Source organism: Spironucleus salmonicida, chromosome 8 (assembly GCF_000497125.1).
Source record: "Spironucleus salmonicida strain ATCC 50377 chromosome 8, whole genome shotgun sequence".
In the NCBI taxonomy this organism is placed as follows: Eukaryota; Fornicata; order Diplomonadida; family Hexamitidae; genus Spironucleus; species Spironucleus salmonicida.
This window is the reverse complement of record NC_090603.1, coordinates 97,317-116,757: the sequence shown is the minus strand read 5'-3', so window position 1 is coordinate 116,757 and position 19,441 is coordinate 97,317. Positions and strand designations below refer to the sequence as shown.

General features: G+C 47.4%; 10 protein-coding genes and 2 non-coding genes across 12 annotated transcripts; 5 read left to right on the top strand and 7 right to left on the bottom strand. All coding sequences in view use genetic code 6, as the record gives it.

The window, feature by feature from the left end:
- Positions 1 to 566: 566 nt before the first annotated feature.
- Positions 567 to 1,217, bottom strand: SS50377_27761 (uncharacterized protein; the record flags this gene model as incomplete). Its single annotated transcript, XM_067911544.1, has 1 exon — positions 567 to 1,217. The coding sequence occupies one exon, from the start codon at positions 1,215 to 1,217 to the stop codon at positions 567 to 569; it is 651 nt and encodes a 216-aa protein (XP_067760566.1).
- A 379-nt stretch (positions 1,218 to 1,596) lies between these two features.
- Positions 1,597 to 4,308, bottom strand: SS50377_27760 (Glycine-, glutamate-, thienylcyclohexylpiperidine-binding protein; the record flags this gene model as incomplete). The annotated part of the gene is made up of 1 exon (XM_067911543.1): positions 1,597 to 4,308. One exon carries the CDS (start codon positions 4,306 to 4,308, stop codon positions 1,597 to 1,599), a length of 2,712 nt encoding a protein of 903 aa, XP_067760565.1.
- A 110-nt stretch (positions 4,309 to 4,418) lies between these two features.
- On the bottom strand, positions 4,419 to 4,790 carry SS50377_27759 (uncharacterized protein; the record flags this gene model as incomplete). The annotated part of the gene is made up of 1 exon (XM_067911542.1): positions 4,419 to 4,790. The coding sequence occupies one exon, from the start codon at positions 4,788 to 4,790 to the stop codon at positions 4,419 to 4,421; it is 372 nt and encodes a 123-aa protein (XP_067760564.1).
- Positions 4,791 to 5,542: 752 nt separating this feature from the next.
- On the top strand, positions 5,543 to 5,615 carry SS50377_t20134. The gene has a single exon. It is a non-coding gene; the product is annotated as a tRNA-Ala (tRNA).
- A 1,716-nt stretch (positions 5,616 to 7,331) lies between these two features.
- SS50377_t20126 lies at positions 7,332 to 7,404 on the bottom strand. The gene has a single exon. It is a non-coding gene; the product is annotated as a tRNA-Ala (tRNA).
- Positions 7,405 to 7,957: 553 nt separating this feature from the next.
- Positions 7,958 to 8,662, bottom strand: SS50377_27758 (Glucosamine-6-phosphate deaminase; the record flags this gene model as incomplete). Its single annotated transcript, XM_067911541.1, has 1 exon — positions 7,958 to 8,662. The coding sequence occupies one exon, from the start codon at positions 8,660 to 8,662 to the stop codon at positions 7,958 to 7,960; it is 705 nt and encodes a 234-aa protein (XP_067760563.1).
- Positions 8,663 to 9,871: 1,209 nt separating this feature from the next.
- Positions 9,872 to 11,593, top strand: SS50377_27757 (Cysteine-rich membrane protein 2; the record flags this gene model as incomplete). Its single annotated transcript, XM_067911540.1, has 1 exon — positions 9,872 to 11,593. The coding sequence occupies one exon, from the start codon at positions 9,872 to 9,874 to the stop codon at positions 11,591 to 11,593; it is 1,722 nt and encodes a 573-aa protein (XP_067760562.1).
- An 89-nt stretch (positions 11,594 to 11,682) lies between these two features.
- Positions 11,683 to 12,195, top strand: SS50377_27756 (uncharacterized protein; the record flags this gene model as incomplete). Its single annotated transcript, XM_067911539.1, has 1 exon — positions 11,683 to 12,195. The coding sequence occupies one exon, from the start codon at positions 11,683 to 11,685 to the stop codon at positions 12,193 to 12,195; it is 513 nt and encodes a 170-aa protein (XP_067760561.1).
- Positions 12,196 to 12,826: 631 nt separating this feature from the next.
- SS50377_27755 (F420-0:Gamma-glutamyl ligase superfamily protein) lies at positions 12,827 to 13,999 on the top strand (the record flags this gene model as incomplete). Its single annotated transcript, XM_067911538.1, has 1 exon — positions 12,827 to 13,999. The coding sequence occupies one exon, from the start codon at positions 12,827 to 12,829 to the stop codon at positions 13,997 to 13,999; it is 1,173 nt and encodes a 390-aa protein (XP_067760560.1).
- Positions 14,000 to 14,058: 59 nt separating this feature from the next.
- On the bottom strand, positions 14,059 to 14,244 carry SS50377_27754 (uncharacterized protein; the record flags this gene model as incomplete). Its single annotated transcript, XM_067911537.1, has 1 exon — positions 14,059 to 14,244. The coding sequence occupies one exon, from the start codon at positions 14,242 to 14,244 to the stop codon at positions 14,059 to 14,061; it is 186 nt and encodes a 61-aa protein (XP_067760559.1).
- A 192-nt stretch (positions 14,245 to 14,436) lies between these two features.
- SS50377_27753 (uncharacterized protein) lies at positions 14,437 to 16,491 on the top strand (the record flags this gene model as incomplete). Its single annotated transcript, XM_067911536.1, has 1 exon — positions 14,437 to 16,491. The coding sequence occupies one exon, from the start codon at positions 14,437 to 14,439 to the stop codon at positions 16,489 to 16,491; it is 2,055 nt and encodes a 684-aa protein (XP_067760558.1).
- Positions 16,492 to 16,966: 475 nt separating this feature from the next.
- On the bottom strand, positions 16,967 to 18,034 carry SS50377_27752 (uncharacterized protein; the record flags this gene model as incomplete). Its single annotated transcript, XM_067911535.1, has 1 exon — positions 16,967 to 18,034. The coding sequence occupies one exon, from the start codon at positions 18,032 to 18,034 to the stop codon at positions 16,967 to 16,969; it is 1,068 nt and encodes a 355-aa protein (XP_067760557.1).
- Between the last annotated feature and the right edge of the window lie 1,407 nt (positions 18,035 to 19,441).

The window sequence follows — 19,441 nt, the reverse complement described above, 5'->3', positions numbered from 1 at the left end:
ATATATTAAATTTATAATAATGTATAATATTAATGACTTTATGATATTTCCAAAGTTCAGAATCAGTTTGTTAACCAGTGCTATTTTTAAACTGCTATTCAAATGCCGTCATACTAATAATAGTAATAATAAAAATAAGGCGAAAATATATTTCCTATAAGCTATAATTTACGTATATATAACATAACTTAATTAACAAGCATTATAAGATAAATGTGTTATCTTGATTTCGTGTTAATTAGAAAATGATTGTAGTGATGTTTACCTGTAAAAATGGCAATAAACAGTAGAATCCATTCAATAGTATCCACTATGCACGCCAAAATGTTACATTTGCTCACATTCCTTAAAATTTTAATTGCAGTTTTTAATTTCCGTAAGTGCATAATCATTTTAACGAACTTGTGACAAACTGCAAGCATGCAGCTGCGCACATCTGCGCACATCTGCGCACAGCTGCTTTTATTGGCTATAAATCAATACAGCTGCATTTTTGCCGATAAAAACTATTTCCCCGCCATTTTCTTTATATAATATTTCACCCACCCACAAATTAACAATCACTCTCATTCTACAGTAGAATTTTCGCATATTTTTTTAATTATGATTAATATATCATTTCTACCATCAAGTGCAATATTAAAAATCTTTCCCGGTATTTTTCCGGACGGATCAAGGAAACTGAACTGCGAAAATTTAGTTTACTAACCATATCGTTCCATACGGAAGAAACCGGCGAGAACTTTCCCGGTAACCGTTTTTGGAGTGGGAGAGGCGAAGGGGTCAACGGAGACCATATATTAAGTCATTTAATCTGGTTCATTATCGCGCTGGGCGTGGCAGAAAACCTCGCGGTTCGAGACGATGGAAGGGACAGGGGAAAGGGCGCAGGAGTGGACCAGAAAGTGAGTTTTCGAGCCGTTAGAATCGAAGAAGCAGTTCTGGAAAACGTGAATTTTGAGGAGCGCGGGGTGCGACTTTTCGGTGATTTCGGTGTAGTTTTCGTCGAAAACGGAGAGGGCGAATTCGAGCGGTTTGTCGATAATCACCTCCCCGTAAATGGCCTTAAAGGCAGAGTCCGGCATTTCGATTTTGAGCGATTTGACGATTTTTCTGTACTCTGTCAGCTTCGAGACGTCGATTTTGGCGAAAACGGAGCGGACGATTTCTGAGACGTCCGTTTTGGCGCAATCTGAGAGAAAATTTTGCAGGTCCATTTGTGGTTCATATGGAATAATTAATATAGTGAATATTATATATAAATATAGAGGAAATTGAAAAAGTTATTTTGGGGGATGATGATAATGATAATAATGATAATAATGATATAATTGGGTAGGTTTGTCCGGGGTTTGTCCGGATGCTGAAATTTGGAAACTGTGGGAACCCGATATATTAGGGTAATTGGTAGTATTCGTTTAGTAAATATTATAATGTATTTTATCTCATTATATTATAGTTTATTCTATATTATAGTTTGTTGCATTATAATTTATACAATTTGATATTCTGAAAAAGTCGAATTTGAAGTGGAATTCGACTTTCCACTCCCGCTAATTTTTTTCTTATTTCTCTCTCACTCTATGTCCAAAATCGTCAGCCGCGCTCCATTTTCTGCCGAATGACGCCCTGCAGGTCGGCGCTGGTGCGCGGATTTGCGTTGCAGCCGCCGTCGCTGTAGTGCACCAGCGCGTCCTCGCCGTCCTTCAGCACCGCTCCGCAGAGCGGGCAGACGCTTTCCTCTCCTTTGAGCGCAAATTGGCACTCCTTCAAATGCTCCGAAAGCTGCGTTTTGTCGACTGCGCAGAGGCATTTTTTGCACTCCAAAACGTTAAATTGCTCGGAATTCGAGCAGGAATGGAGCAAATGGTCAGGAAGGCACGGAATCTCGATTAGCTGGTGGCATCCCGGGCAGATACCGCAGCAGGGGCACTCTAGGAGCAAATGCTTGTGCATCTCAAGGATGTTGCTCGTTTTGCACTAAAAAAGACAAAATTGGCACATATTGGAAGGGACTTATTACTATTATTATTATATATTAATATTAACAATTAATTTTTGACTTTCCGCAAGGTATACAATTCGGGGCGTGCCGCCTCTTTGGGCGTCGCAGGCGCTGAAAATGCCGGCAATTTGCTTTTTTAGGGGCTCGTTTTTCAGATTTTCGCTTATCGCGTTCAGGATCTGAAGTGGCGTGAAAACGTCGTCTGCGCCGTACATGAGCCCCAGAACGCCCAAAACGGCGTCTTTCACTTCCTTTTTGTTCGCATTTGGAAGGGAAAATTTCAAAAAATCGAGTAAAATTGGAGCGGAATTTTTCGAAATTAATGCGTTTTGAACTGATATAACAGCATAAAGTGCCTGCGTTCTGGCCTCATACAACGAAAGGTATTGTTTATTTAACAGATTTTGCTCGGTGGACTTCAAGTTTGAGGCCTTGTCGATTTGCGTTTTCGAGATCAAAAAAGCCAGAAATTGGCGCTCAGGAAACGCCGGAAACGACGCCAACGTCGCCGTTATGTTCAGCGCCTGCAGTTTCGTGCGTTTTTGCTTTTCCTGCAATCTTGAAATAGGAGTGGAAATTAGCTTTAGAATTGAATTCGCGAATTGCACGTTTTGACCTAAAGGAGCGAAAAGTTGATTTTAAATTGAATTCAGGTCATCTGAACCAGTATTTTTTACGCCCAAATTCGCGTAAATTACCGCATTTTCTTTTTGCTTTGAAAGTTCGTCGTCGACGTTCAGAAAAATCGGCTCGAGCTGAAAACGCTCAAAACGGCCGAATTTCTGCATAAAACCGACGTACGCGAACGCGAAAAGCTGATTCGCGTGATTCAAGAGGCTCAAATTCGCGTTTTCGGCCACGATTTCGCACACCGCCGCGCAGCCCTCGCAGTAGGCCACCAAGTCCCCCTGCGCCGCGCACTTCGCGAAAAGCACCGCGTCGCTGACGTGTTCGAGCGATTTTGACGCCGCGAGCCGAATAAAAATTTCGCTAAAATTTAGGACCCGCAGGACTTGAACTGGGTCCGAGTGGGTTTGCTGGGGAGGAATTTACGCCGGTGCCTATTCTGACTTTTCCCAGTATTAGGAAAGTTGCTCAAGGGCTTGGATGAAGTGGAATGGAGTGGTTTGGAAGTGCTCGGAACGCGATTTTCCGAGGTTCTGGGCGACGGCATTCTGCGGCTCTAAGTCAGGAATTTGGGCTTTCCCGCCTTTCGTCGCCTTGCGCAACCGCTCCTATTTCATTTCCTCGGAGCGGCGTTTCCGCTCCTCTTCAATTTCCGCTTTTTCTTCCTCAGAAAGTGCAAATTGCGCGTTTTGCTGCTGGCCTGCGAGAGGTTTTTCCTCGTTGTGGTTCGTCGTCGTTTCGGGTATTTCGTTTTCGCGGGTTTATTAAATTTGAGGAATTTGAGGAATTTATTAAAAATTAGCTTTTTGGGGTTAAAAATTAGCTTTTTCAGTTTAAAAATTAGCTTTCGCAACAACTTTTTTCTTCAGCTGCTCGCCGTTCAATGTGCTTATCATGTCGTCCAAATCCATCGTAATGATCTCCTTGATCTAATCGATGTTCTCTTTGATCTCCTGAGCCGCTTTGTAGTCTTTTCGCTTTACGGCGGCTGCTTTCTTGATTTCCAGCTGATCCAGCGCTTTTCCGAACTCCTGGACCTTCTTACAGGCTACTGACATGCGCTCGGCCTCTAAGTATTCGTCTTTTTCTACGGCTAAACTTTCGTTCATATTCAATTATTATATGATTTTAATAACAATTTCGTTGTATACTTGATTGTGGCCGATTTGCTGTTTGACGGCTTCTGGGACGAATTTGTCCTTGAAAGCGCTCATTTGGGCGCTTCCGGGGCGTATTTCGCTTACTTGCTCGCCTTTAATGAGGACCGAGGTGAGCGAAATCTGGCTGTAGTTGTTTTCTGCGTTTTGGACGATTTCGGTCATCTGGAAGCGTATTTGCGCTGCGCGGATCTTAACTTTGAAGGTCTTGCGCTGCCGCCCGTTGGAATTCTCGGCCATGCGGACGTGCCCAAGGCGCTGCCACGTGGCTTCCTGGGGCGGCAGGACGTATACTTCCACTGTTAGCGGCGTCAGCGCCTCGTGCGCGACGAATTGGATCGAGCTCACCTCCGCGGGGCCGTTCGCGAGCGCCAGCGTTAAGAAATGCGGCGCTGCAGCGTTCGGCGCCGTTCGCCAGCCGTCGGATAACGGATTCGCGGCTAAAACGGCGTCGGGGGCGTAGTTCTGCTCAAATGAGGAGGCCTGGAGCACTTTCAGCTGGAGCTGGGAGTCGGCCATTTTGGGTTTAGTGGAGTGGTGAATTATATGTAATTTAATGTATAATAATAAGTTTAACTTGTGATTTTCAAGTAGATGGAAGGAAAAATTTGAGAGAGTGAAAATGCTAATCAGTCGAAATTCATCCGCGTTTGGTCGTAGAACTGCTGCTCCAGGCTGGTGGCGAGTTCCGGGCCCAGTAAAAGCTGCGTTTTCCGGAAAATTCTGATCAGCTGAATTGCTATTTCGCTGTATGGAACGTCGACAGAGATGGAGTGAAAAATCAATTTTAAAGTCAAAAGAATCAGCTAGTACGAAAATTCATCATTTGGCGAGATCTGGTCAATTATTAGCGAATTTACCGTCTCTAAAAGCCCTAAAACGTCGCCTTTGAGCTCCTCGAAAACCGCATTGGCTGGTGCATTTATGAGGGGCTAGTTTATGAGCTCGAATAGTTTGTCTGGCAGGCGTATCGACACGTCACGTGGAAATGAGCTTGTCATTCGAAGGCATGGAAGGAAAAAAATATATGTAAATTAATATATAATAATATAATTAATTTTAAAAATCAAAATAAGTTAATAAACTATAATTAATATATTGTATAATAATAGTAATAAATAGAAAATGATCTGGAAGTAGTTTTTCGAACTAGGCATGCTGGAAGACAAGTTATACCGTGATATGAATTGGTTGGACTTTACGGATAAATTATGTATTTTATGGCATGAGGTTAACAAGATATAAAAATGATGTAGGAATAGCCTAATCGGCTAACCGCACTCTTTGGAGTCGATATCACAAGGACCGTCTGCTGGGGGCGTCTTGTAGTTTGGGCGATTGCATTGCGGGTTAACATTTTCGCGCGTGCTGAGCTAGGTCTCTGCGCCCGAAATGCCCTCATTTGGATTGATCCCGCGGCTACACGCTGGCCACAGTACCACTCCAAACTAAATTCTAAAGACTATAGTATAACGTGTTGCAATAACGAGACTTCCCTACATCCATAAATTAGGACTGTATAGCGATGATGAAATATTGGTACTAACGCTGCAACTACACACCTCCCTGACCACCTTTGGGAGGATCTAAAGTAAGCAATCATCCTGTCCACTCTCGCGCAGAGGCCCATCGCACTCTATAGTAGGAGATCTTTTAAAATATTGCATATGCCTATTTGGCTCGCTGGCCACGGCAATTATTATCGAAGGCGGATCTGGATACAGGTAAATATACCGTGCGCTAAAAATGTACAGGGCTGGTAGCTCAGTTGGGAGAGCGCATCCCTAGCATGGATGAGGCCCGGGGTTCAATCCCCCGTTAGTCCAAATTTTCCAAATTGCAGAAGTACATACGGAGGGCAACTATTACTTTGGTTTGCCGTAGTAGTATATTTCTACGCGCTCAAGGAATAGCCGGCCTGAACCCACTCTATTCCTAGCTCCCGCTTGCGTAGGCCACCAATCTCGGCCCCTTCCTCTTAAATTTACCACCTACTAGGTCAAAGTGAGATGGCCCAGAAACTGGAGACGACAGCCATACCTGCTGGTAGGGTTTTGTCCGCTAAGGACATACTGGCCATTGTTCGCCGGAAACTAAAGAACTCCATATGACAGCTAGTATCTACATTAAGCGCTTTCTCGGCAAGACTCTAGAGACTGTTTAGCGCGGATGTTGCCTGAAGTGAATATGTCATTTTACCTGGGGACATATAGTATCAAATATGTTATATGCTAGTGGCTGCTTTATCTTCATTGCAGAGTTAGCTCGAGGTTGCAAGCACCTAGAACAGCGGCCAGTGGTACCACAGTGCGCAGTATAAGGACACGAGTATTCTTAATCAGTTTGTAGAGTTTATTGATTTCGTTTCATAGCGTAAGTTTACGTCAATCATTATGTATTAAATAGTATATTATTAATCTTTTCTTTAAAATGTCATAAAACTTGTCATCACTCAAATTTATCAAGTAAAGTAATCTTCAGTTAAATAGTAATAGATTAGAAAGAACCTATGACGAGTCTTCAAGCTCTTCTTAAGAGGCCCTAGTCAATATTAATATGAATTTAATTAGCTAATTTAAATCAGCTGCTCACAAAACAAAATGATAGTAATTCAATCTTATGTTATGTTTTATTAGTGAATTATATATTATTAACAATTCTGCCTATTAAGTAGTAACAGTACATTCTATAATTTAATACTCAATACCACTATAAATAAGAATGAGTATAATAATATTCAAGAAAACAAAGTAGTATAATTTAGTTCTCTATTTTTATATAATAAATGTATTGTTTAACCATTTCGTGAAAATAAATGGGCTCTAATATTTGTATTCCAAGTTAAAAATAAATAATAACTTAAGATATTATTGTTATCAATTCTACACTTGACTGTAGTAATCTTTTACCAGATAACATTGGAACTGAGCTTAGTAACATAGAAAGTCATATCAAAACAGAAAATTCAAGTTTTCAAATAAATATTTGAAGACTAGTAGCTTGTATGATTTTATTTTATTTTATAATAAACTCACAATACTGGTGTCCTTATACTGCGCACTGTGGTACCACTGGCCGCTGTTCTAGGTGCTTGCAACCTCGAGCTAACTCTGCAATGAAGATAAAGCAGCCACTAGCATATAACATATTTGATACTATATGTCCCCAGGTAAAATGACATATTCACTTCAGGCAACATCCGCGCTAAACAGTCTCTAGAGTCTTGCCGAGAAAGCGCTTAATGTAGATACTAGCTGTCATATGGAGTTCTTTAGTTTCCGGCGAACAATGGTCAGTATGTCCTTAGCGGACAAAACCCTACCAGCAGGTATGGCTGTCGTCTCCAGTTTCTGGGCCATCTCACTTTGACCTAGTAGGTGGTAAATTTAAGAGGAAGGGGCCGAGATTGGTGGCCTACGCAAGCGGGAGCTAGGAATAGAGTGGGTTCAGGCCGGCTATTCCTTGAGCGCGTAGAAATATACTACTACGGCAAACCAAAGTAATAGTTGCCCTCCGTATGTACTTCTGCAATTTGGAAAATTTGGACTAACGGGGGATTGAACCCCGGGCCTCATCCATGCTAGGGATGCGCTCTCCCAACTGAGCTACCAGCCCTGTACATTTTTAGCGCACGGTATATTTACCTGTATCCAGATCCGCCTTCGATAATAATTGCCGTGGCCAGCGAGCCAAATAGGCATATGCAATATTTTAAAAGATCTCCTACTATAGAGTGCGATGGGCCTCTGCGCGAGAGTGGACAGGATGATTGCTTACTTTAGATCCTCCCAAAGGTGGTCAGGGAGGTGTGTAGTTGCAGCGTTAGTACCAATATTTCATCATCGCTATACAGTCCTAATTTATGGATGTAGGGAAGTCTCGTTATTGAAACACGTTATACGATAGTCTTTAGAATTTAGCACTGGAATGCTGCGACATTTAGTATTATACCAATCATGTATAGCTAATATCAGGCATTCCCAAGCATTTTAGAGCTTGGTTGAAGTATTTATCGCTTTGTACCCTATGTGTACTGTACCACTATTCTGAGAAATAATATTATTATCCCTAATAATATGGCACAGCGTGAGAATATATAAATATATATTGTACAAGTAACCGTAATATGATACTATGAGAAAATTGGCCTTGTAAACAAGCGAAAGAATCACTCGAAGTCCACCCAGAACCCGCAGTCGGTGCCCTGAAGGAAGGAGGCCGGGCAGTCGGACGACACGCTGGCGAAGGCGGCGTCGACCGCGCATTTCTTGGCGTCGCCGGTTGCGAGGAGGACGAGCTTGCGGGCCTTGAGGATGGTGGAGATGCCCACCGTGAGGGAGGAAGTGGGGACCTGCTCATCGACGCCGAAGAAGCGGCGGTTGGCCTCGATGGTGGAGGGAGTGAGGCTCACGAGCCTGGTGCGGGACTCGCAGGCGGATCCCGGTTCGTTGAAGGCGATGTGACCGTTGAGGCCGATACCGAGGAGCCATATGTCCGGAGGGCAGCTGGACACGAGCGCCTCGTAGCGGTCGCACTCGCGGTCGATGCAGTCCTGTGGTACCGAGCCGTCGAGGAAGTGCGTGTTGCAGCGCTGGATGTTCACGTGGCGGAACAGGTGCTCGTGCATGAAGTGGCGGTAGGACTGGGGGTGGTCGCCTGAGAGGCCGTAGTACTCGTCCAGATTGATGGAGCGTACGCTGGAGAAGTCGAGGCCCTCCTCGCGGTGCATGCGCGCGAGCTCCTGGTACACCGGGATGGGTGTGGAGCCAGTCGCGAGGCCGAGCACGGCGTCGGGCTTGGCGCGGATCACGGCGGCGATCTCCCTGGCTACTTCGAGGGCAGGCTGGGCGGATATGTTGCGGCAGGCTGGCATTCTTGGGGGGGGGCGTATACCGAGCCCAGCGAGTAGGGCCGCGTAGGGCTAGCCTGAGCTCCGAATGTAGATGCTGGGGGTCTCGTTGAAAGAATAGGTTAGCAGAAAAAACACTCTACTTAGAGGCAGAGAGTTGCGTGCACCTAATATGTAGCAAACTACTTTCTAACTCTAAAAAATATTATATATAATCTATGGATAATTTTTCGTAAATAATATGCGAACGGCTCAGTGCTATGCGCACGTGCACAGAAATACGAAAATCACAATTACACATCCTCACTGCTTAGGCTGCTTGAACCCCCTGATATCAACCAATATCTGAATACCGGCCACAAAAACCCCGCCCAATATCCCGCCAAGCCCAGTTATTAGGTAAAGCGGCAGTAACGAATAAAGGTCGGACTAGTCAATGGTTTCAAAAATAGGAAGGCTAATGGACTGGTATCTGGCGATACAGTAAATTTCGCCTCTATTTATAAGGGCAGAGATTTATTATATTGCGCTCACATTCTATATAATAAATTCGATTGATAATTTACCAAATATATGACATAATTGAATTGGTGTAGTAAAAATACGCGTTAATAACGAGAAGGTAAATAAAAAATTGCGTGTATTTGATGATCTTTAGGAAATGATTCTCAAATAAGCTGGAGTTTTAGGTAAATGCGCAATTTACTAAAATAATGAGCTGCAACTTCATGATGAATGGTTACAAAAACTCTTGTAAATTATCGTATATTTTATGCATTTCAAATATTCAAGTTAATTCGCTACCTTATACATTATTTGTTTACTATATTTTATTTTATGATTGGTGCTAAATGAATTAAATAGTAATACATTGTATGGTAAATAAGATTTTTAGTGTGGACTATATATTATGCTTGGAATGTATTATACAATATCTCAAAATTCTATACAAACCCCGAATAAAATAATTTATATTTACTTGTATATTACGTATTTATGTTTAAAATTATAAATTGAAATTCTACTATATTTTCTGAATCTAACAAATATATGCCTGGTTTCTTCTAACTTCTACGTATTTATCGTTAATATTACTAAGCTTAAAAAGCGATACGTCCTCAAATATTATTCCTTCCTTTATATTAAACTGTACAAGAAACTAAGAAATGAACAAATTTTAATTTGAAGTTTACTGTAAATACTGAGATTGTGGTTTTTCCGCTTCTTTATAAAATGTCATCCTACATATGCAATGACAACAGATGCCCCAGCGGTACTGTATGCCCATTTTACGCATCAACTGGTCAAGATAAAATGTGTCTTCGTTGCAAGACTTATAACTGTGCCAGTTGCCTATCAAATTTGCTATCGCAATGCATTACCTGCAATTAGGGCTATTTCCTTTAAGATTGGACATGTAAGCTTTGCCAAGCCGGATGCAGAAGATGTGATAACGATTATGAATGCACTAGTTGCCTTTCAGGATATAAGTTGGATCAACGTTACTGTTATAAGTGCTCAGATAACTGTATTGACTGCAACACGTATGGTGATTGCAATATTTGCCGCCCAGGATTTTTTACTGAAGGTGGCCCTAACTGCCATAAATGCAGCACCGGCTGCGTTAAATGTACTAACTCAAATAATTGTTCTGCTTGCTTCGATGGCTTCGAACTGGGCGGAATGGTCTGTAAAACATGCTCCATCGGTTGTAAGACCTGCAATAAGGGAGTTTGTACGTCATGCATATATTCATTTGCGTTAAAGGACGGCAATTGCACGTCGTGCCCTGAAAACTGCGGCAAATGCACAGCCGAAGGCTCCTGCATCTCTTGTCAAGACGGAAACTTCTTGAAGAACGGCATGTGCGTTTCGTGCGGTGATAACTGCATGGACTGCAAATCCGACAGTATGTGCCGCCTCTGCAAGGAGAGGTACGACACTCAGAGCGGGAAATGCATATTAAACGAATGTAACGATGTTAACAAATGCACTGACAATAAATTCTGCGCCAGGGATCCCGCGGGCAACAAGTGCGTCACCTTGCCCAAAAACTGCGTTGACGCTGACATTTCCGGAAACTGCATAAGATGTGAAAATATCTATGGGGTAGAAGACGGCAAGTGCGTGTACTGCGCAGTATATTGCAATATCTGCATTTCACCTAAGCAGTGCACCAAATGCTACGAGAACTACTTCCTCAAAAATGGCGTATGCACCAGCTGCTCCGACGGGTGCAGGTCCTGCGAAAGTGCGACAAAGTGCACGAGGTGCGGCCTGGGATATACGCTGGATCAAGATATTTGCCAAAAACAGGGGCCTCGCGAGTGCTCCAACTCCAAGTCCTGCCCAAGTGGCAAATTCTGCTTGTATTACCCCTGGATAAGCACGTGCGAGACCTGCGCTGAGGGCTGCTCCGCCTGCTCCGATATCAAGTCCTGCACCGCCTGCATAAATGGCTACAGGTTGCATGAGTAAACGTGCGTTAAGCAAATTTGCACAGAGTCGAAGCCGTGCGAGTCCGGGTCATTTTGCGAGATGAAATCTACAGGAAATGCCTGCATAAGCTGTCTAAAGGGCTGCGCTACTTGCACAGATTCCAGCACATGCCATTAGTGCGCAAAAGGCCATTTCAGTAGCAGAGGGGTCTGTGCACCCTGCGGCCAGAACTGCAAAAGTTGCTAGGATTAAGACCTTTGCTACGTATGCCAAGACGGGGCCGAAATGGTCGACGGTCTCTGCGCGCAGCAGGTATAGAGGATGAGCGGCGGGTCAATCGCCGGAATCGTTGTAGGGTTGGTTCTGCTTGTAGGGCTCATTGGTGGCGCTATAGCATTTGCGGTCGCGAGGAAGCGGAAGGTGCAGTGTTCGATCTAGGGCGATTTGGAGGTAAAAAAGGAGAATATCTAGCTTTAAGTAGACGACGACAGCCTTTGGAGCAAAGTCTCGAAGTGATAGTATCTGGTAAAGTTTATTGGTGTGTGATGAGTTAGGAGGTTTAAGATGCAGGATGAGCTGGGTGGGGAAGTGGCGGCAGAGTGAGAATGAAAAATTGTTGGTGGGTGGTAGGTGTGAATGTGCAGGGGCAGGTCTGGCGGGCAAGGGATGCAAAATTCAAAAATAGCTGGGCTGATAATTTCACATTCAGCAAGCTTGTTTAACGAGCGGGAGCCGGCAATCGCTGCGATACTTCGAAATAGGCTCTAGCTTCTAGCGCTATCCCTGAGTGTGGTAGGCAGCGCACCCAGGTCTGGTAATATCGGAATACGGAGCGAGTGCATCAGGCATCTGGACCGGAATCCTGCCGCCATGGTTTGGGCCATATGGCAGCACTCCTCCTTACTGTGTGCAGCAAACAGCCACCCAAAGTAGCAAAGCGGCTAAACACGCAGTTGAAGCCCGAGGCACGCTGCGCCTAGAAGCTTCGATGGGACTAGTAGCTGGGGCTGGTGGCATTAGGGGTGGCAAGATGGGGCAGTATGCGTGCGCCGGGAACCTCAGGCGCATAGTAGCAAGGGGGTTATGAAGCCCATGGCGGAGCACGCGTATATTTTTGATCCAGCGCTACCTCTCAGAAGGCTGGCGCCCAAATAAATAGTAAAGGCATGCCAGGGGTGCGAAGGGTAGGTGGGATTTGCGCGACTCTAGGGATGCTAATTGAATGCATGCAACGGATTTACCTTAGATGAGTAGGCCACCGATAAGAATATTCGGCTTCCGGCGCTTAACAGTGCCAAGCAGTAGGTACCCTCCAGCAGTAAGTAGTCAATACCAAAAGCCACTTAGGGCAGTCTTCAGTTTCAAAAGTGGAAAGCCATTTTTTATGACCGCGATGTGATCATAACATGCCTCGCTGCCTTTAAAACTAAAGCAAACAAAAGTTACTTTTAGTATGAGCTACTTACACTATAATAGTTTTACTTGTAGATAGATAAAAATAAATAACGAACCACAAAATGTGAACCACAAAAAATAAGAAGAATATAAATATATGTGTCTAGTATGCAAATTTTCACTTTATTCTGAGTACTAGATGAAATTTTAGTTTTAGCCTGAGTTTTCAATATTTATAATGATACTTGAGGGATAATAAGTGCATATACCTTGGGAACCAATTTTCAGAACCACAAATTTTATCATGTATATATACTAAAATAATTATATTTAAGTAAAGTCCCACTCCCCAAAATGCTAGGTGTTGTGTCTCGTGGCATCCGCGCTCCGATCATCAAGCAGGGAGACGAAATCCGCTCCATCGTGGTCGATACCGTTCTCAAGGCGGCCCAAGAAAACTCTGTGACCCTCCAGGACCGCGACGTGGTCTGTATCACCGAGTCAGTCGTCGCCCGCGCCCAGGGCAACTACGCCTCCACGGCGGCCATCGCTGCCGACGTCCGCACCAAGACAGGCGGTGGTACGGTAGGGCTGGTGTTCCCCATCCTGTCCCGGAACCGCTTCTCGATGCTCCTCAAGGGCATCGCGCAGGGCGTGGACAAAGTGGTCATCCAGCTGTCCTACCCGGGCGACGAGGTAGGCAACCTGCTGTTCCCCATTGAGGCTCTGCTCGCCAAGGGCATTAACCCCCACTCGGACCACTTCACAGAGGCCGCCTTCCGCGCCCACTTCCCGAGCACCATCCACCAGTTCACCGGCGTAGACTACATCGAATACTACAAGTCCGTCGCCGGCCCCAACTGCGAGATCGTGCTGAGCAACGACCCCGCGCACATCCTCGCCTACACCGACGTCGTCATCGCCGCGGACATCCACTCCCGCGGGCGCACCAAGCAGCGTCTGCTCAGTCAAGGCGCGCGGACCGTGCTCTGCCTGGACGACCTGCTCACGGCCAGCGTGGACGGCTCCGGCTTCCAGCCCCAGTTCGGGCTCCTCGGCAGCAACCTCGCCCGGGACGACCAGGTGAAGCTCTTCCCCCGCGACTCGCAGGCCCTGGTCGAGCAGATCCAGGCTGACCTCCTGGCCCGCACCGGCAGGACGCTCGAGGTCATGGTCTTCGGCGACGGCGCCTTCAAGGACCCCGTCGGCGGCATCTGGGAGCTGGCGGACCCCGTGGTGAGCCCCGGCTTCACTGCGGGTCTCAGCGGGCTCCCCAACGAGATCAAGCTCAAGTACGCCGCCGACAACGAGCTGGACGGGCTGAGCGGCCCGGAGGCGGAGCAGGCCATGCGCGCCCTCATCAGGCGCAAGAGCGCGGACCTGGTGGGTAGCATCGCCGCGCAGGGCACCACGCCAAGGGCGCTGACGGACCTGCTCGGGAGCCTGGCGGACCTCACCACGGGCAGCGGCGACAAGGGCACCCCGTTCGTGCTGATCCAGAACTACTTCAAGAGCTACGCCGAGTGACGTTTTCCTGTTTATCACGAGGTGCCGCGGGAGACGACCCCGAGTGACACGAAAGAAGCTCACGGAGTGCCGGCCAGCCCCACGAACAGGGCGAACACCAGGCTGCTGAGGACGCCACAGAAGACGCCGACGCGCAGCTCCCCGGGCATGCTGCTGTGCAGCACGAAGGGGAGCGCCAGGACGTTGAACACGAGCCCCACGAGGATCCCGCACACGATCGCCAGCATTTTCTGGAAGCTGCTCATGACGCAGTTCACCGGCTATACGACGTTCCCCAGCCCCTCCAGGTTCCTCTCCCTCACGAGCTGTCCAGGTTATATCCATTCTGGTCGTCGCTCTGCTACTCCACCTCCAGATTGAGTGCCCGCATCGGCGTCAGGGTAGCGCGGGCCGCAGCTAGGGGGGCTGCCTACACTCCTTTTCCTTTCGCACTAAAAATGACAGATGGTGCGCGCGCGGCAGACCGCAGCGGGGATGCTGCCCCAGAGTCCCAGAGCCTCATGACTACCACGATACCGGCCGCAGCCGAGCTTCCCGATCCCCCCGTAGCACACCTCTCGCTCGACGGCAGGTGGGACGCCGCAGTGCGCCTGGATGCTCTGACCAGCCTGGCCCTCGCCGATATGGACGGGACGGAGCCGCTCAGGTACGTGGGGAACGTGCGCGATCTGCGGCTGGAGCGCGTGAGCGGCAAGATGGATGTCGGCCCCGCCCTCGCCAGGCTCACCATCGTCGACTCGCCCATTATGTGCCGCAACCCCCAGGGCCGCGACCTTCCGAACCTGACCGAGGTAATCATATCATGTACGTCAAAGGAGTTTTCAGAACCCTGCGAATTGGCCAGCAACTGGCAGCCGCTGCTCAACATACTATAGGGGGCGAAATAGCTGAAGAACATGACACTGAATCGTAGCGGTACGCCTTACGCGAGTGCGCCGGATATGTCCGGACTTAGATAGCTGGAGATGCTAGCTCTCAATGGAATAACTGGCAGTGTCTACTTTCCCCCCAGCCTGCGGAGCGTCACCCTCACGGATTGCATCGATTCGATCTTCTAGTGCGATGCCGATTCACTGCCGGACCTCCGATATATCTGCCTCGACCTTATAAAGTATGATTAATTATCCTTGGATATAATATTGGAAAGGACGCATGCGTTGCAGAGTCTGACGTTGAAATATAGCGGTTCATTATACGATGCTTATAAAATGTGTCCACCATAAATATCTAGACTGAAATAGCTGGAGACGCTGGCACTTGACGGAATAGAGGGCGATATCTGTTTTTCCCCCAGTTTGCGGAGCATCACCCTCACGAAGTGTACCGTTAATAACTTCCAGTGCAGTGTTAAGTCGCTGCCGGACCTACGAGAGATCTTCCTCGACGATGTGTACTGTGATTAACCTTCCTTGAATAAAATATTGGGAAAGGCTGACAGGTTACGTAGTCTGAAGATGAAATATAACGAATCCGTTGTACCTTCTAATAAAGTTCATTCACTATATACATCCAGGCTGAAATAGCTGGAGACGCTGGCACTTGACGGAATAGAGGGCGATATCTGTTTTCCCCCCAGTTTGCGGAGCATCACCCTCACGAAGTGTACCGTTAATAACTTCCAGTGCAGTGTTAAGTCGCTGCCGGACCTACGAGAGATCTTCCTCGACGATGTGTACTGTGATTAACCTTCCTTGAATAAAATATTGGGAAGGGCGAACGGGTTGCGGAAGCTGACGTTGAAATATAACCGTTACTTTTAATCTATCTATAAAGTGTGGCCTGTATAAATATCCAGGCTGACATAGCTGGAGACGCTGGTACTTGACGGAATAGAGGGCGATATATGTTTTTCCCCCAGTTTGCAGAGCATCACCCTCACGAAGTGTACCGTTAATAACTTCCAGTGCGATGCCGATTCACTGCCGGAACTACGAGAGATAGTCCTGGAGGGCGTAACCAACGAAAGCACCTCCTTGGCTAGGGTGATGCAGCTAGCACACGGGCTCGAGCGGTTTATCGTGCGCGGAACGGCTGAGAACTGCACCGCGGTATTGGAGCTATACCTGCAGCCCTCGGTCATGATGCTGGAGCTCGATAGGGTGCGTCTGGAGCGGCTGGTCCTGGTCGGTGCCCCGTGCGTGGAGCGGCTCCGGCTCCGCAACATCTGCATCCCGCCGGACCAACTGCCTGTGCTAGCCAGGCTGGTGAGGGTCAGAACGGTCATGTATCTGAAGGTGAGCTGCATTGGGGTGGGTTCCGGGCAGCAGGATGCCGCCAGCCTGTAGCAGTTCGCGCTCCCGGCCTTCATCCGGAGGCATGGTGTGGACATTGAGCTGGCCGTCCGGGTGGGGCAGCAGTACGTCCAGCGGGGCAGCATGGTGTACCAGGAGGGCGATTCCCAGCCGGTGGCGCTGCCAACGAGGCTGGCGGCGTTCGTGTACCGGCAGAAGATAGAGCCGCTGGTCGTCCTGTGCGGGGCGCTGGTGGAGTGAGCCGCTTCGAATCGTTCCGCTCCCAATGCGGTCATTCTCACGTTGTACGATAAGCACCTGCGCTCGCGGCAGCCCACCCAGCCTGGTCGGCGGCTCTTCGACTACCTGCTGGGCGAGTACTCCGGGATCTATTACAGCGCGGTCCTTGGCTGCTGCGGCTTCGAGAACGCTGTGAAGGTGTTCCTGTGCGAGGGCCTTACCTACTACAAGGTTGTCCTCCACGAGTGATTTCTGTTCCCCACAATGTGCTCCCGCACAGCGACCAAACGCCACGGCCTTCCAGGTGTACCCAAACAGCATCTTGGCCGGCCCGCTTCCCAGCGGCCTGTGGTGGAGGTAGGTCACCTACAGCAGCGCTCCTGGTCCAGTAAGGCCAATCGCCTGCAAGATACCCGTGCAGCTGCAGCCTCAGCAGGTGTACCGCGTGCTGACCCCGGCTCTGACCGTGAGCTTGACGTACACCGTTTCGCTCATTTCAGAGGCACAACTATTAGATAATATTAGGGGCAAATTTCTATTAATCCTAAAAATGAGCACGCCAGAGTTGCAGTAAGAGACCATGACGCATCTGCTGTCCCTCAGTGGCGTATCCTACCGTCAAACACGATAGTTATACAGGTGCGGCTCCCGGTATCCGTGCAGCCCCTTGGGACTTCCTCACCTTCGATTCCGCGCTCAACCACGCTGAGGAGGTGCAGGATGTACCAGAAAATGAAAAATTCAAGCAGCAGCCAAAATTGAAGAGTACGATCCTGAAGAGCACGGCACCAAACACTTTGAACCTCTTCACCCCGGAGCCGCAATGTTCAAACTTCACGTTCAACGTATCAGAATACGCGCTGTAAGTCGGCAAGCAGCAGAAACTCCCAAAGGACATAGTAATCCACTACCTGGTGTCGCTGACCCAGAAGCCGTTCTAGCCCTGCAAGGGAGCGAAGTCCACCCTAGCGTTCGACGTTAATTTCGATTCATCTAATCTCTACTAGTTATTCAAATTCACGGTACGGCCACCTACGTATTCTACCTGCTCCCGGACTACCGGAAGATCAGCAGCGGCTTCTGGTGGTTCTTAGGCAGGGCGAATGATGCGAAGTACCAGTTCCGCATTAACACTTTCAGCCAAATGCGCCTCCAGAACGGGCGCCAGGTATTAAAATCCGCAGATGCAGACCTAGTGACAAAATTCCACACTCCACAAGAAACTTCGGGCTCGGCGGTTCCTGCGGCGACCACATGGGGTTCGTATACTGCGACTGGCACTGCTCGCGGTCCCTGCATCAACCGAGTGCTGGGCGGTAACCTTCCCCCTCTACACGACCACCGATGCTGAGTTTTTCACCTACTCGTACCTGCGGCATCTTTACCTGCCGGACATAATGCACCAGGTGGGAGGAGTGCGGTTCATGCGAACTTAACACTCAAAAACTTCGAGTACTCCGCGAACGTTCTGAACCAAATCGTCAAAAAAGTCGTAAAATGATACCATCGAAAAAGCGGCCTACAGCTTCATTTCCAGTATGGAAAACACCAGTAAACGCTGCATTTCGCGAGTAACTACGACTATATGCACATTCCACACATCAATTACCTAAACTCGCTGAAAAACGACGAATTCGCCAAACCGAAGAAGCTGAAAAACTCTACATGCCTCAACCAGCCCCGTTCATCGAAATCGCCCGGACACAAAATCCGATATCGCAATCTCCGCTATAATCCCCAAACGACACCTACCAGATTGCTCACTTTACCGACTTCTTATTGACCGAAAGCTCCACATTTTCGAAAAGCAGTGCTAAACGATCGCCGCTACACCGGAAAAGTGCATTACGTCCATTCTATGAAAGAAGTGATTTAAAGCCCTTCCTTATCGCCGTTTTCCCGCTCCCAAACATACACCCGGAACCCTCTGAAATTCGACCAAAAACTCAGTCAGCGCAAAACAACACATTAAGAGTCATGCACTCCCAGATTAAGCAGTATCATGCCCCCAAACGGCGCATTCTTGCGACTTCGTGGAGGGGGTTTCGAGCCCGGAAAGCGAAATTCAGACCTTCGAAAAGGTGCGAATTCGGTGATACTGCAGTAGGGTGAGTAGAGTTAGAAGTTATAATAGTTATAATACTATAATACTATAATAGTTCGTGGACGAACCTCCAGAGCCGCTTCAACGAGGAGTCTGTGAGATGCATCGAGCAGGGCGGTCCGAAGGCGTCCTGGAACATGTCGCGGATAGGCTCAAAAACGTCGAGACCGAGTTAGCGCAGATCGCTCGCGAGATTGTGCAGAAATTCGAGCATTTGGCGGTCGTTTCGACGGAGCTCAAAAACGTTTTCAGCGAGATTTTGAGCAAGAAATAACGTTGCAGGTTCACTTTCAAGGCTGATCTGAGCAAATTCTACGGAAAAACCGATATTTCAAAATGTAATTATCTCGATATATAAGATCATTAAAATTTTTGAATTACATTACCCGCTTCGATCGCTAGCCAGGCTAAAGATAATTTTGCATTTTTCGACGTAATATTAGAGGATCAGCATGCCTAGTGCGCGAACTAGTGAAGCGATTCGCTCAGAATTCCCGTTACGTGATATAACACACTATCGCTGCGGAAATCGAAAGTTCTGTACCCCTCATGCAAGAAAATGCTGAAATTTTAACTCTGGGGCTTGCGAAGAAGTTAGATATTCAGATGAAGCCCCTAGAGAAGGGCAATCACGTAATTGACCTGAACCGGATCTTCGGTTTTAAGCAGGAGCTGAAGCTGTTAGCATCGTAATTGATTCTGAATCAGTAAGGGCTGAAAGGCTCAAAATGAGCGGTATCATAAAATAATGGTACCCTAGGATTGAGAAAAATTAGAAGAAATGTAGTAGTAAGGAACGCAGAGGAAACTGAGCAAATGCTTGATCTATTGTATAAAAATTAAAAACGGTTATGATCCCTAAGGTAA